The 13828-nt window shown below is 40.2% G+C and overlaps 1 protein-coding gene across 7 annotated transcripts in view; it reads right to left on the bottom strand.

The window, feature by feature from the left end:
* Window positions 1–2879: 2879 nt before the first annotated feature.
* LOC121287145 (tyrosine-protein phosphatase non-receptor type 1-like) overlaps window positions 2880–13828 on the bottom strand; it is a 129870-nt gene continuing 118921 nt past the window's right edge. For all 7 annotated transcript variants that reach the window (XM_041204723.1, XM_041204725.1, XM_041204721.1 and 4 more), the window contains 3 exons: window positions 13603–13764; window positions 8560–8777; window positions 2880–4640 (listed from right to left, as the gene is read on the bottom strand). In XM_041204723.1, the coding sequence (XP_041060657.1) occupies window positions 4427–4640; window positions 8560–8777; window positions 13603–13764 (594 nt within the window). In that variant the 3' untranslated portion in view covers window positions 2880–4426. The remainder of the gene's footprint in view (window positions 4641–8559; window positions 8778–13602; window positions 13765–13828) is intronic.

The following is a 13828-nucleotide window of genomic DNA, read 5'->3' as shown; positions in this document are numbered from 1 at the left end:
GCAGTCAAGCAGCACTGTCCATTGCTCATGCACCTCAACTACTTTGCAAAAACCACTCACTACCAGCTAAACAAAACCAGGTTCTTCAGTTAGCATCTCGTCTCACTAGATTCAAGAAAATTAAGAACAATTGGACCACTGTCCTTTTGAAGTCCTGCCTGCTTTCGCAGCGCTACAGAATAGTCCCACAGATCTAAATATATCATTGAGGCATTAGGGAGAACAGGAACAGAGAAGGTAATAAACGGTCAACTACCATTCTTGTTTCATTGAGCAAGTGGTCTTTCAGCTTCCAGATTATTCGAAACCCGACAACTGAACTATATTCTGATAAATATTGGTGACTGCTGTCTAAGAACGTGGTTGTTTCTTCCTTGCTCAATTAGAGACAGATGACAAAAAGCAGTCTAGTTAGTCACACCCGTTGCTGCACCTTTTAACATAACTCAGTGTTGTGCAGCTCTATAAATGAACAGCTACAATTTGTTACGTGCCGAGCAGTGAGCATACTGGATAATACTAATCCAAATGGATGGTGATGCAAGAATTCATAACACAGCTTCCACAACGTTGACCATTTATCTCTCATTTATAACTTCATGTGCAGAATCGGTGTCTCACAAAATTTTGGGTTGCACTAAACCTTTAAACTTAAGATCCCAAAATATAAACAGTAGTATTCAAATAGATTATTTGCTTGTTCACTGAAAATCTGCTAGACATTCTAGACCAAAATTCAAGATAGTACACACAGCTTTATACACCTTCACACATTTCAGCAAGTTCAATTTTTTTTACAGCTTGAATAAACCAGTATACTAATTACAAGCTGTTATTTTCATAAAGGTAGGTTTATGAAAAATAGGTAATTTCATAAGTCAGTGATTACATTTTCTGCTAATGACGATATTGATCACTCCAAATTAAGCAAAGTTGAATTAGACTTCCATACAGTAACTGATATCATTTTACTGATCAGCTGCACACACTGCCAGATTTTAGCATCAGCAAAGGTGGATATAAACTGCTCAGACCACACAATATATGTTGTCCACCACTCTATACCTTTTGCCTTTCTTTTCAAGTTGAGCCAGAGACACAGAATTGTCTGGGAGTTTGGGGGAGAGAGGTTGTGGGACAAAGGTTCTTTCATATTTAACATATGCAATTCGTCAAATGGCTGGCATTCCTTGAGATCCAAGTCCTACATATTTGTCCACCAGTTGGAGGTAACATATCTACATTCCAAAATGTATTGAGAATTGCATTTGGAATGATACACAATCTAATTAAAGGTAATGAACTGAGGGTCTGGGATGCAATGTTGATACTGAACAACACTAAAAACAATGGTGTACACATAGTGGTTCGGTAGTACAGAACTTGAGTGTTGCTGAAAAAAGATACATGTCTAAGCTTTTCGTCTTGCACTCATCAGGACACTCGCAAGAAAACCAATAAGGGGAAACAACAATTTATACTGTATGTGAAGAGTGCTGATTAGCTGGCAAGTGGACTCTGATTAGTAGAAAAGTTGACATGGAGAATTCACCGGTGATAGTGACTGTCAGTTAACTGCCAAGCATTGTTTGACATTTAACCCAGGCAGTTGAACCCACATTGGTCAAGGCATTGCCCTAAGGAATGAGTTCAGCGAATTGGCTGTCACTTATTTTTTTGAGGTGAAACAGGCGCAATTTATGTACATGTTCTGCCTGCCTGTGTATTATGCCACTTATCAAAGAATCAGCACTCTCTTCACGCAGTATAAGTTGTTGTTCTGTCCCAATATATTGGTATTCTTGCGAGTGCTCTGATGGGTGCAAGACCAAAAGCTTAGACATGTCTTTTTTCAGCAATGCTCAGCAATGCACACATCCTACTCCTTTTCCAACTGAAGAATAAGCACAACTCCTTCGTAAAATTGTTAAAGATCAACTCTTCTAAACATTACATGCTCCTTGAATAATAATTTTTGTCGAAAATTTACATTTTATTCATGGTCCACAGTCTGTTCATAATATCAAAATGTGCAAAATGTTCAATACCACAATCTAATTATTTAATCTGTTCAATTATCTTATTGGTATGACCATGCTGTAAAGAGTAAGAGCCAAGGAAACTTTTAATTAAGGCATGTAAGCACAGCAGCTCAATAGCTTGTTTACATTAAAGCAGCTATTTAGCATTTTTGTAATTTAAGAGGTATACCAATACACCCACCTTTTAATTCTTCTGTACATACACCAAACTACATTATACAAGAGTCTTTTAGTTTAAAATCTTACAATCCGAGTTTATTCACACCTCACTTCTGCTACACAGAATTGGAATAATACTCCAATAGAGAGCTTAACATTGATCTAGGCTTTTAAAATGCAAATTTTTCTGGATGAAACTCTACAAAGTGCATCAAATCAGACAAAAAACTGGTAATGTATGCAATAGAGGGAGTCACCAGATTAGTCAGTCACATTCCTGTATGAAGATGCAGGAGAACAGTTGAGAGCCATACTGGAAAAAGATACCTCCAAAGTTGACCTTATCCAAACTTAAGCACTTGTGGAATTGTGTCCTGATTAAGACAGCAGAAAGTGAAATGTGAACAAGCCTTGGAGACAATTTTGGAATGTTTGAACTAGATCCTATGTACTTGAAATGTGAAAAACATCTCAATTACACTGATTAGAAAAACTATATATATGATATATATATATATATATATGATATATATATAGATATATATATGATATATATATAGATATATATATGATATATATATAGATATATATAGATATATATAGATATATATATATGATATATATAGATATATATATATATATATATATAGATATATAGATATATATATATATACACACACACACACACACACACACACACACACACAATAATAGATTGAAACACAAGTATGCTAGCTTTTATATAAACACCTATCATGGAAATCAACCACTGAAGGGTTAATTTTTCAGTGTCTGTCTCATAACCACTGCCACTATCACCGACCAGAACAATCATGCAATTATTTTCAACATTTGCAACACATGTTCACAGTAGCAATTAAGATATATATCTTTCATCTTCCAAGCAATTTCATATTTAATGATGCTAATGGAGTCTGCATGCATTCTACTACACTGGTATTCAATGTACAACTGCCAGGATACAATATACATCCAGGCCATTGACGATCATTCAACAAAGCAATTCTATAGCTTACACGCTTATTTCCTATCATATATTATTAGCATCCCTGTATTTTGATATACATGATCCAAAAACGTCAATTCTTTTCATTTTAAGACAACAAAACTATATACTGACTACTTACAATTTTCCCTCAGTTTAAGTACTGGTACCCTATGCTTTACAGGACAGGTGGTGGTCAGCTTCCAGTACTGGCATGAGGTATTTTATTTTACTTTGCTATGAGCTCTGATGAAAAATGCTATATTTTTAATACATTGGTGGCTAAAAAAATTGACTACAGTTACAAATAAATATGGAGTGAAAGGTGTTCAGTTGTAGGTGTAACAGTTTAAGTTTTAAATGTGGTACAGCTGTAAAAAATGCTGGTGGAAGTGTTCTGCATTTGTTGTATTACCTCTACCCCATTATATGGTCACTAAATAGGAAAAGGCTAAAAGCCAGTTAATTCACTTTGCTTTCAGATGGTTTGTGCAAGAATGCAAGCACATGTGTAATGCAAAATGTTTAACAGACACAGTTGAAGAGGTCTATTTTGCTGGGATACCCTGAGCAGCAGTGGAAGCCTCTTAGCAGACCTTTTTTTAATAAAAGCGACAATGTAAAGCCAAAGCTTTGCTAAGATTAATGCAATTTCACCGCAGATGCAGCCCAAATGTTGTTAGAAAAGACATTTTTGACTATTGGAAGGTGTTGGCAATAAAGCACAAGTTTAACATAAATGCTACATTTTGTTTCTAAAGAATAATATATTGGGCATTTTTCATTAGGATGAAAAAATGGCATAATTTACATTAACAAAGTAATTATGAATTAAGTTTGCTAGGGTTACAGGGCATGTATTTTTCTGAACACAGTTAATTTTTCAACATTAAAAGAATGCAATGGACAACACCCTCCCTTCCCTACCCTGGCACACGCGCGCACACATACACACACAAAAAAAAAAGAGCTATTTGGCATTTTTACTGCTTTCTCCTGAATATTCAAGGCCCTGAGATTTGAATGTTATGCTCTTGGGACCATGGAACTACAACAAACCATAGTGCATCATCATCATCATATCTCCATAATCACAACCAAACTCCAGCCTCAGAAACTAGGTTTGCTTCTTAAGACATGGACCCTCCAGCTTTTAAAAACATCAAATATTTTGTTTTACTATACTGTATAATACATACATTATCCTCTAGGGTATTTGTCAATGGAAGCATGCCTTGTAACAGAGGTAAGCCCCAGCTGCAAGAGCAGTCACCACACATACATTAACCACAAAAGGTTTCCAATGTAACCAAGGACTTTTCTCCTCCTCCACCTCCTCATCCTCTTTTCTTCCTGAATTCATCTGCTCTCTTGTCTGTGTGGGCATAGCTGCACTTTCTCCAATATGCCTCTTCCGAAGTTCGGGTTCTGAACTAAAAGGATATAAAAGGAAAGTATTGAGAACAGTACATATTTTATATTACTGATTGATGGTTTGTACGTCTGATATATTGTGAATTTCAAATAATTGGCATTTTTCAGATTTGGATAAAAGATTGCACAATTAGCATTAACACTGCCATTATGAATTAAATATGCTAGGGTCACAGGATATGCAGTTTTCTGAAGATTTTTAATTTGTCAACAAAGAACACAATGTACATCACACAAAATCTAATTGGCAGTTTTATTGCTTTCTCCTGAATTTTTAAGGCCTTGAAATCAGAATGTTATGTTCTCGGGACTACAAGACAACAATAAACCCTAGGAAAATCATCTTATCCCTACAAACCCACCAGAAACATCACCGTATCCCTACGATGCAGCCTCAGAAACTACAGACCCAGCCCTGCAGCTTTGCAATCAAACAACCTTATATGCATTATAGTGTATAATACATCCTATAAACTAACATTTGCACACTGTCAATTATAGAAACCATATCCTATTTTGCCTGTAAACTCATTACAATATGATCAACAACTCTACCACAGAGCTTTATTGACCAGGTACACGTTACCAGTTTTTTTCCAGTTACGGTCCAAAACTAGACCAGTGTAATAAATTGGTTGATCTTCTCTAACAACTTGCACCTTGTGATGTCAACTACTCATTTGAATTGAATACAAACGTTCAGATAACTAACAACAGAATGCTATGTTAACAAAGCATGTTGTACACATCTGCTGCCCTGTGACCTGTACCTCGAGAACGAAAGTATACAAGGGGGAGTGGGGGGGTCCTCATGCATGAATCATAAGAAGCTAGCATACAAGTTCAGCAGGTAATAGGTAAGGCAAATAGAATGTTGGCCTTTATTTCAAAGGGAATGGAGTATAAAAATAGGGAAGTCTTACTAAAACTATACAAGGCACTAGTTAGACCACACCTAGAACACTGAACAGTTTTGGTCCCCTTATCTAAGGAAAGATATACGGGCATTGGAGGCAGTCCAGAGAAGGTTCACTAGGTTGATCCTAGGTTTGGAAGGATTTTCTGATGAGGAGAGATTGAGTAGGTTGGGCCTGTATTCATTGGAGTTTAGAAGAATGAGAGGCGACCTTATTGAAACATAGAAGATTCTTAGGGGGCTTGACAGAGTGGATGCTGAGAGGCTGTTTCCCCTTCTGGGAGAGTCTAGGACCAGAGGGCATAATCTTAGAGTAAGGGGGTCACCATTTAAGACAGATGAGGAGGAATGTCTTCTCTCAGGGAGCGGTGAATCTGTGGAATTCTTTACCGCAGAGGGCTGTAGAGGCTGGGTCGTTAAGTATATTCAAGGTTGAGATAGACAGATTTTTAATCAGTAATCAAGGGTTATGGGGAAAAGGCAGGAAAGTGGAGTGAGGATTATCGGATCAGCCATGATCTCACTGAATGGCAGAGCAGATTCAATGGGCCAAATGGCCTATTTCTGCTCCTACGGTCACATCTGTAATCTCAGCTGAATGAGGGCTGCATTTTAAGTGGTCATGAGGGTGACCATGGCCATGAACTTTTACACATTTGCCTCCTTCCAGGCTAGAGCTGGAGATACAACATCTCACAGTTTGCTGTCCATTGTTACTCACTGCTCAGCTGACTACATTTCATACTCGGCGGAGAAGAAAAGAGTTGACGTTTCGAGTCCTCATGACCCTTCGACAGAACTTGAGTTCGAGTCCAGGAAAGAGCTGAAATATAAGCTTTTTTAAGGTGTGTGTGTGGGGGGCGGAGAGATAGAGAGACAGAGAGGTGGAGGGGGTTGGTGTGGTTGTAGGGACAAACAAGCAGTGATAGAAGCAGATCATCAAAAGATGTCAACGACAATAGTACAATAGAACACATAGGTGTTAAAGTTAAAGTTGGTGATATTATCTAAACGAATGTGCTAATTAAGAATGGATGGTAGGGCACTCAAGGTATAGCTCTAGTGGGTTTTTTTTTAATAATGGAAATAGGTGGGAAAAGGAAAATCTTTATAATTTATTGGAAAAAAAAAGGGGGGGAAACAGAAAGGGGGTGGGGATGGGGGAGGGAGCTCACGACCTAAAGTTGTTGAATAGGACTGAATATTGAATTCAACAACTTTAGGTCGTGAGCTCCCTCCCCCAGCCCCACCCCCTTTCTGTTTCCCCCCCTTTTTTTTCCAATAAATTATAAAGATTTTCCTTTTCCCACCTATTTCCATTATTAAAAAAAAACCCACTAGAGCTATACCTTGAGTGCCCTACCATCCATTCTTAATTAGCACATTCGTTTAGATAATATCACCAACTTTAACTTTAACACCTATGTGTTCTATTGTACTATTGTCGTTGACATCTTTTGATGATCTGCTTCTATCACTGCTTGTTTGTCCCTACAACCACACCAACCCCCTCCACCTCTCTGTCTCTCTATCTCTCCGCCCCCCACACACACACCTTAAACCAGCTTATATTTCAGCTCTTTCCTGGACTCGAACTCAAGTTCTGTCGAAGGGTCATGAGGACTCGAAACGTCAACTCTTTTCTTCTCCGCCGATGCTGCCAGACCTGCTGAGTTTTTCCAGGTAATTCTGTTTTTGTTTTGGATTTCCAGCATCCGCAGTTTTTTTGTTTTTATTACATTTCATACTCTCTTGGTAGAAAGCGCATACAGCTCTGGGAGGAATACAAGCCTCCCCATGGCGCAGGGTTCCCATTACTGCCACGAAAACTTTGTGAGCACTGCAGGTCAACTCTGCCCTATATTGCAACCAGAAAGGATTCCAATCCCTCAACCTCCAGCTGGTATATGACCATACACAGCAAATCATGCAGGTCAATACCTTGTATTTGGCAGTCATGATGCCTTCATGAAAGCATGACAGCCAATCCCAACTTTACTCTTCACTGATGGGCACACAATTGTATTTCTAAAGGGACTATTGGATAGTAATTGGGAAAAGTGCAGGTCAAAATTTCCCCTTCCATAGCTCAGGGGTGCTGAAACCGATTGGAGCACTCCTTTCAGTCCACCAGAATCCCAGCAGACTGAAGACTGAACGCGGGCCTGTCTTGGTCAGCTTGATTCATTTACTCTCTGGATAAACTTGTTGGATAAACGTACTAAACCATTCTGAACAATACTAAGTAAACTTTCACTCAGAAAAAGATTAGCGAGGGAAGTGATTTTTATACTTAGACAAGTAAAAGGAACTGGACACTTTTGCTTTTTTACCTTGCTTCAAAGTTGCTGCTAAACCATCAGCCCAAGGCTCAATTGCTAGCTCAATAAAAAAGGAATTCCTACAACTTATAATTAATGAAAAAACATTGCAAAAGGAAGTGACAATTTGGTACAGTCATATCCATCCGCAGTTGCGACCTGAGCAAATTCCCTTGCCAATTGCACTAGATTCCCCAGGATCATCATTGATATGTAAACAATAGATGAATCACTTTCTCATGTAGAAAAATAAGTACAAATTTTGATTTGCAAGAGAACAGGTAAAAAAGTCAAACTATTTACCTTTAAATACTTATTGAATGCATCAATTTTATTTTGGGCTCAAATGCAATACATAGTTTCACTGACTCTGTCTAATTGCCCACACCTAACTGAGTGGATGCTTTCAAACAATGCTGTTGCAATGCAGAATTGTTGACTCATGATTGACTAAATTCAGGAAGCTCAGTTAATATCCTCAAGGCAGCTTTTCAGTTTCTTTTTTTTACTTAGCATGAACTTATTATGCACTGATAAATTTAAACTTTTTCCCCCTGCAAACACCTTTCAAATTTGAATAATGTAAATGTCAGAATGAATTCAAACATACAATAATGACTTCCACTTGCATGATTTTACATTGTCTTAAACTGGTCAGGATGGCTGAGTCCTTATAGATACCTTTCCGATCTTGACCTGGTAAGTTGGTTCATCATGCCATCATGGATTTCTTCCATGTTTTCTTTACACGTTCTCTCATCTGGGTCTGTAAAGCATATCCTGTGAGCTGGTGTTTTTCCATTGGGTGTTTCAGTCGCCCTTTTTGGAGGACGTGGAGGTGGAGGACTATGCTCTGGAGGTGGGTCAAGATCTTCATTGGACAACTCTTTCCATTGTTCCTTAAATTAACAAAGCAAACTTTAAAAGATAATCAAGTTGATTGATCAAAGTATTTTCTCCCTCTACTTTTCTCCTGATCTCTCCATCTTATGTTGTATAAGATTTCATCATTACAGGCAGCTATTCATGATGCTTGAATGTAGACAGCTGGCATTAAGAAAATGGGGATGGTACAGTTCAGCCTAATCCAGTTCTAACCAGAATCCATAGATATGGAATGCCCAGCAGAATGAGATCACTGCGCAGGAATCAGATGCAGAAACAGTTGATATTTCTCTTCAACACAGCTCAACAAAAGGCTAATTTTAGTGGTTCCACTAATAGCTCAGCTGAGACCAGCTAACTACACATTCACCAGGGATTGAACCCAGGACCTTCCTGGTCTGCAGGCTCCATCCACACCAATTAACTAACCCAACCAACCATCTACAGAGTTTTCAGTCACTCACTTGTTTTGTAGTTTTCAAATAGAATGCTGACACATTGCCATATCAGCATAACCCCAGGCACATCAGTATCTTCTTCAAAACCAAAATGAATTTTCCATTTCCTATGCCAACCACTGCTGTGCCTGAAGTGAGACTGTTAAATTAGATCCATTTCATATTAGGTTTTAGACAGCTTTGTGCTTTGTAAAGCTATTTAGGAAAGCAGTTGAGGCTGCTCACTCATTTCTTTTAAGAACTGTTGAAGATAAAGAGAGCAAGACAAAAGATAGATAGGAACATAGGACTTAGAGGAGTAGGCTATTTGGCATTTGTAAAAACAAAAAAACTGCGGATGCTGGAAATCCAAAACAAAAACAGAATTACCTGGAAAAACTCAGCAGGTCTGGCAGCATCGGCGGAGAAGAAGAGTTGACGTTTCGAGTCCTCATTACCCTTCGACAGAACTTGAGTTCAAGTCCAAGAAAGAGTTGAAATATAAGCTGGTTTAAGGTGTGTGTGTGTGTGTGTGTGTGTGTGTGTGTGTGTGTGGGGGGGGGGGGGAAAGAGAGAGAGAAGTGGAGGGGGTTGGTGTGGTTGTAGGGACAAACAAGCAGTGATAGAAGCAGATCATCAAAAGATGTCACCAACAACAGAACAAAAGAACACATAGGTGTTAAAGTTGGTGATATTATCTAAACAAATGTGCTAATTAAGAATGGATGGTAGGGCACTCAAGGTATAGCTCTAGTGGGGGTGGGGAGAGCATAAAAGATTTTAAAATATTTAAAAATAATGGAAATAGGTGGGAAAAGAAAAATCTATATAATTTATTGGAAAAAAAACAAAAGGAAGGGGGAAACAGAAAGGGGGTGGGGATGTAGGAGGGAGCTCAAGACCTAAAGTTGTTGAATTCAATATGCAGTCTGGAAGGCTGTAAAGTGCCTAGTCGGAAGATGAGGTGTTGTTCCTCCAGTTTGCGTTGGGCTTCACTGGAACAATGCAGCAAGCCAAGGACAGACATGTGGGCAAAAGCCCGCTTCTATCTCCTACCCAAAATCCACAAACAGAACTGCCCCGGTAGACCGATCGTCTCAGCTTGCTCCTGCCCCACAGAACTCATTTCTCGTTAGCTTGACTCCCTTCTCTCTCCCCTTGTCCAGTCCCTTCCCACCTACATCCGTGATTCCTCTGACACTTTACATCACATCAACAATTTCCAGTTCCCTGGCCCCAACCGCTTCCTCTTCACCATGGACGTCCAATCCCTCTACACCTCCATCCCCCACCAGGATGGTCTGAGGGCCCTTAGCTTCTTCCTCGAACAGAGGCCTGAACAATCCCCATCCACCACTACTGTCCTACGTCTGGCTGAACGTGTTCTCACGCTGAACAATTTCTCCTTCAACTCCTCTCACTTCCTCCAAATAAGAGGTGTGGCTATGGGTACCTGCATGGGCCCCAGCTATGCCTGTCTCTTTATGGGGTATGTGGAACATTCCTTGTTCCAGTCCTACTCCGGCCCCTTTCCACAACTCTTTCTCCGGTACATCGATGATTACTTCGGTGCTGCTTCATGCTCTCATCGGGACTTGGAAAAATTTATTAATTTTGCTTCCAATCTCCACCCCTCCATCATTTTCACGTGGTCCATCTCTGACACTTCCCTTCCCTTCCTTGACCCCTCTGTCTCAATCTCTGGTGATAGACTGTCCACCAATATCCATTACAAACCCACCGACTCCCACAGCTATCTCGACTACAGCTCCTCACACCCCGCTTCCTGTAAGGACTCCATCCCATTCTCTCAGTTCCTTCGCCTCCGTCGCATCTGTTCCGATGATGCTATCTTTAAAAACAGTTCCTCTGACATGTCCTCCTTCTTCCTTAACCAAGGTTTTCCACCCATGGACGTTGACAGGGCCCTCAACCGTGTCCGGCCCATCTCCCGCGCATCCGCCCTCAGGCCTTCTCCCTCCCAGAAACATGATAGGGTCCCCCTTGTCCTCACTTATCACCCCACCAGCCTCCGCATTCAAAGGATCATCCTCCGCCATTTCCGCCAACTCCAGCATGATGCCACCACCAAACACATCTTCTCTTCAGCCCCCCTATCGGCATTCCATAGGGATCGCTCCCTCCGGGACACCCTGGTCCACTCCTCCATCACCCCCTACTCTTTAACCCCCTGCTATGGCACCACCCCATGCCCACGCAAAAGATGCAACACCTGCCCCTTCACTTCCTCTCTCCTCACCGTCCAAGGACCCAAACACTCCTTTCAAGTGAAGCAGCATTTCACTTGCATTTCCCCCAACTTAGTCTACTGCATTCGTTGCTCCCAATGTGGTCTCCTCTACATTGGAGAGAACAAACGTAAACTGGGCGACCGCTTTGCAGAACACCTGTGGTCTGTCCGCAAGAATGACCCAAACCTCCCTGTCGCTTGCCATTTTAACACTCCGCCCTGCTCTCTTGCCCACATGTCTGTCCTTGGCTTGCTGCATTGTTCCAGTGAAGCCCAACGCAAACTGGAGGAACAACACCTCATCTTCCGACTAGGCACTTTACAGCCTTCTGGACTGAATATTGAATTCAACAACTTTAGGTCTTGAGCTCCCTCCTCCATCCCCAACCCCTTTCTGTTTCCCCCTTCCTTTTGTTTTTTTTTCCAATAAATTATATAGATTTTTCTTTTCCCACCTATTTCCATTATTTTTAAATATTTTTAAATCTTTTATGCTCTCCCCACCCCCACCAGAGCTATACCTTGAGTGCCCTACCATCCATTCCTAATTAGCACAATCGTTTAGATAATATCACCAACTTTAACACCTATGTGTTCTTTTGTTCTGTTGTTGGTGACATCTTCTGATGATCTGCTTCTATCACTGCTTGTTTGTCCCTACAACCACACTAACCCCCTCCACTTCTCTCTCTTTCCAACCACCCCACCCCCCCCCCCCCCCCCCCACACACACACACACACACACACACACACACACACACACACACCTTAAACCAGCTTATATTTCAACTCTTTCTTGGACTCGAACTCAAGTTCTGTCGAAGGGTAATGAGGACTCGAAACGTTAACTTTTTTCTTCTCCGCCAATGCTGCCAGACCTGCTGAGTTTTTCCAGGTAATTCTGTTTTTGCATTTGGCATTTGTGCCTGCTCTGCCATTCAGTATCATGGCTGAGTTGAATGTGGCCTCAACACCACTTTCCTGTCTGCAACCACCCCCCCCCAACTTAAGTCCCTTGTCCATCAAAAATCTATCCAACTCAACCTTGAATAAATTTAATGACCCAGTCTCCACTACTTTCTGGGGAAGAGAATTCTACAGATCAACGATCCTCAAAAGAAATTTCTTCTCATCTCCGTCTTAAAAGGGAGATGTCTTATTTTTAAACTGTGTCCCCTACTTCTTGTCTCAACCACAAGAGGAAACATCCTCCTGGTATCCACCCTATCAAGTCCCTTCATGATCTTATATGTTTTGATAAGATCCCTTTCATTCTTCTAAAGTTTAATGAGTATAGGCTCAATTTGTTCAACCTTTCCCTGTAAGGTCATTCCTGGGATGAAGGGCTTGTATGATCATTCCATTGAGGGAGTAGAATTCTGGTCCCCCTATGCCAGGTATGATGAATTTTCACTTCTGCTATGCAACAGAAGTAAATGCAGAGCAGAGGCTAGCCACTTCATTTATTCAGTGAGGCAACTTCATAAAGATAGCATTTTCGGTTGGTCATGTGTTGACCAGGGTTTGCCATATGCATAAAGTATTTAACAATAACTAAAACACCAATAATATTATGTTTATTACTTTGTCATACCATTTATCTGCATTTGTATATATTACTGAAAACCCAACATAACACACAAAACTTCTCTATGTATTAACAATTAAATGTAAGGTTTTGTGTAAGTTAACTGATATTTTGGTTTCGAAACCAAATTCTGCTGTTAGTACCAGTTTGGGCTAGAGTCGGAAGATTGCAAATTCATGCTCTACTCCAGACTTGAGCAATGTCAATGCATTAAGGGAATGTAGCATTGATGGAGGTGCTGCGCTTTCAGAAGCCTGTTAAAGTGAAACCCCACTTGCCTGTTCAGCTGTGTGTAAAAGATCCCATGGCACTGCCTGAAGGCAACTAGAGAAGTGCCAACATTTATCCCTCAACTAACACCACTAAAATAATCAGCAATCTTAGTTGCTATTGTGGCACCTTAACTTTCATAAACTGGTTGTTGTATTTGTCTACATAACACTCCAAAAATAATTATCTTGTTGGGCATGAAATGCTTTGATCTTTCCTGTGAAGTGCTATATAAATGCAATCTCATCCTTTGCTGTTAACAGTCAAATCAATGAACAAAGTTAAGTACTTACTTGTACAGAGGAGTCTCCCATAATGAATTTTGCCCCTTCAATAATTGCCATATAGGAGAAACGCATTTGATCAGCTGTTTGAATGAGGCCCATACGATATTTCCTCATTTCTAATAAAACTTGTTTAATATTCACAGACAAAGGATCTTTCCGCTTGTCCATCTGCCAATGAGTCAAACATTAGTATTAAATCAAGAAAATCACAGTTTGAGTCACACAGTTCCAG

This window comes from Carcharodon carcharias, chromosome 14, assembly GCF_017639515.1.
Source record: "Carcharodon carcharias isolate sCarCar2 chromosome 14, sCarCar2.pri, whole genome shotgun sequence".
Taxonomy (NCBI): domain Eukaryota; kingdom Metazoa; phylum Chordata; class Chondrichthyes; order Lamniformes; family Lamnidae; genus Carcharodon; species Carcharodon carcharias.
This window is presented reverse-complemented; position numbering and strand designations above follow the sequence as displayed.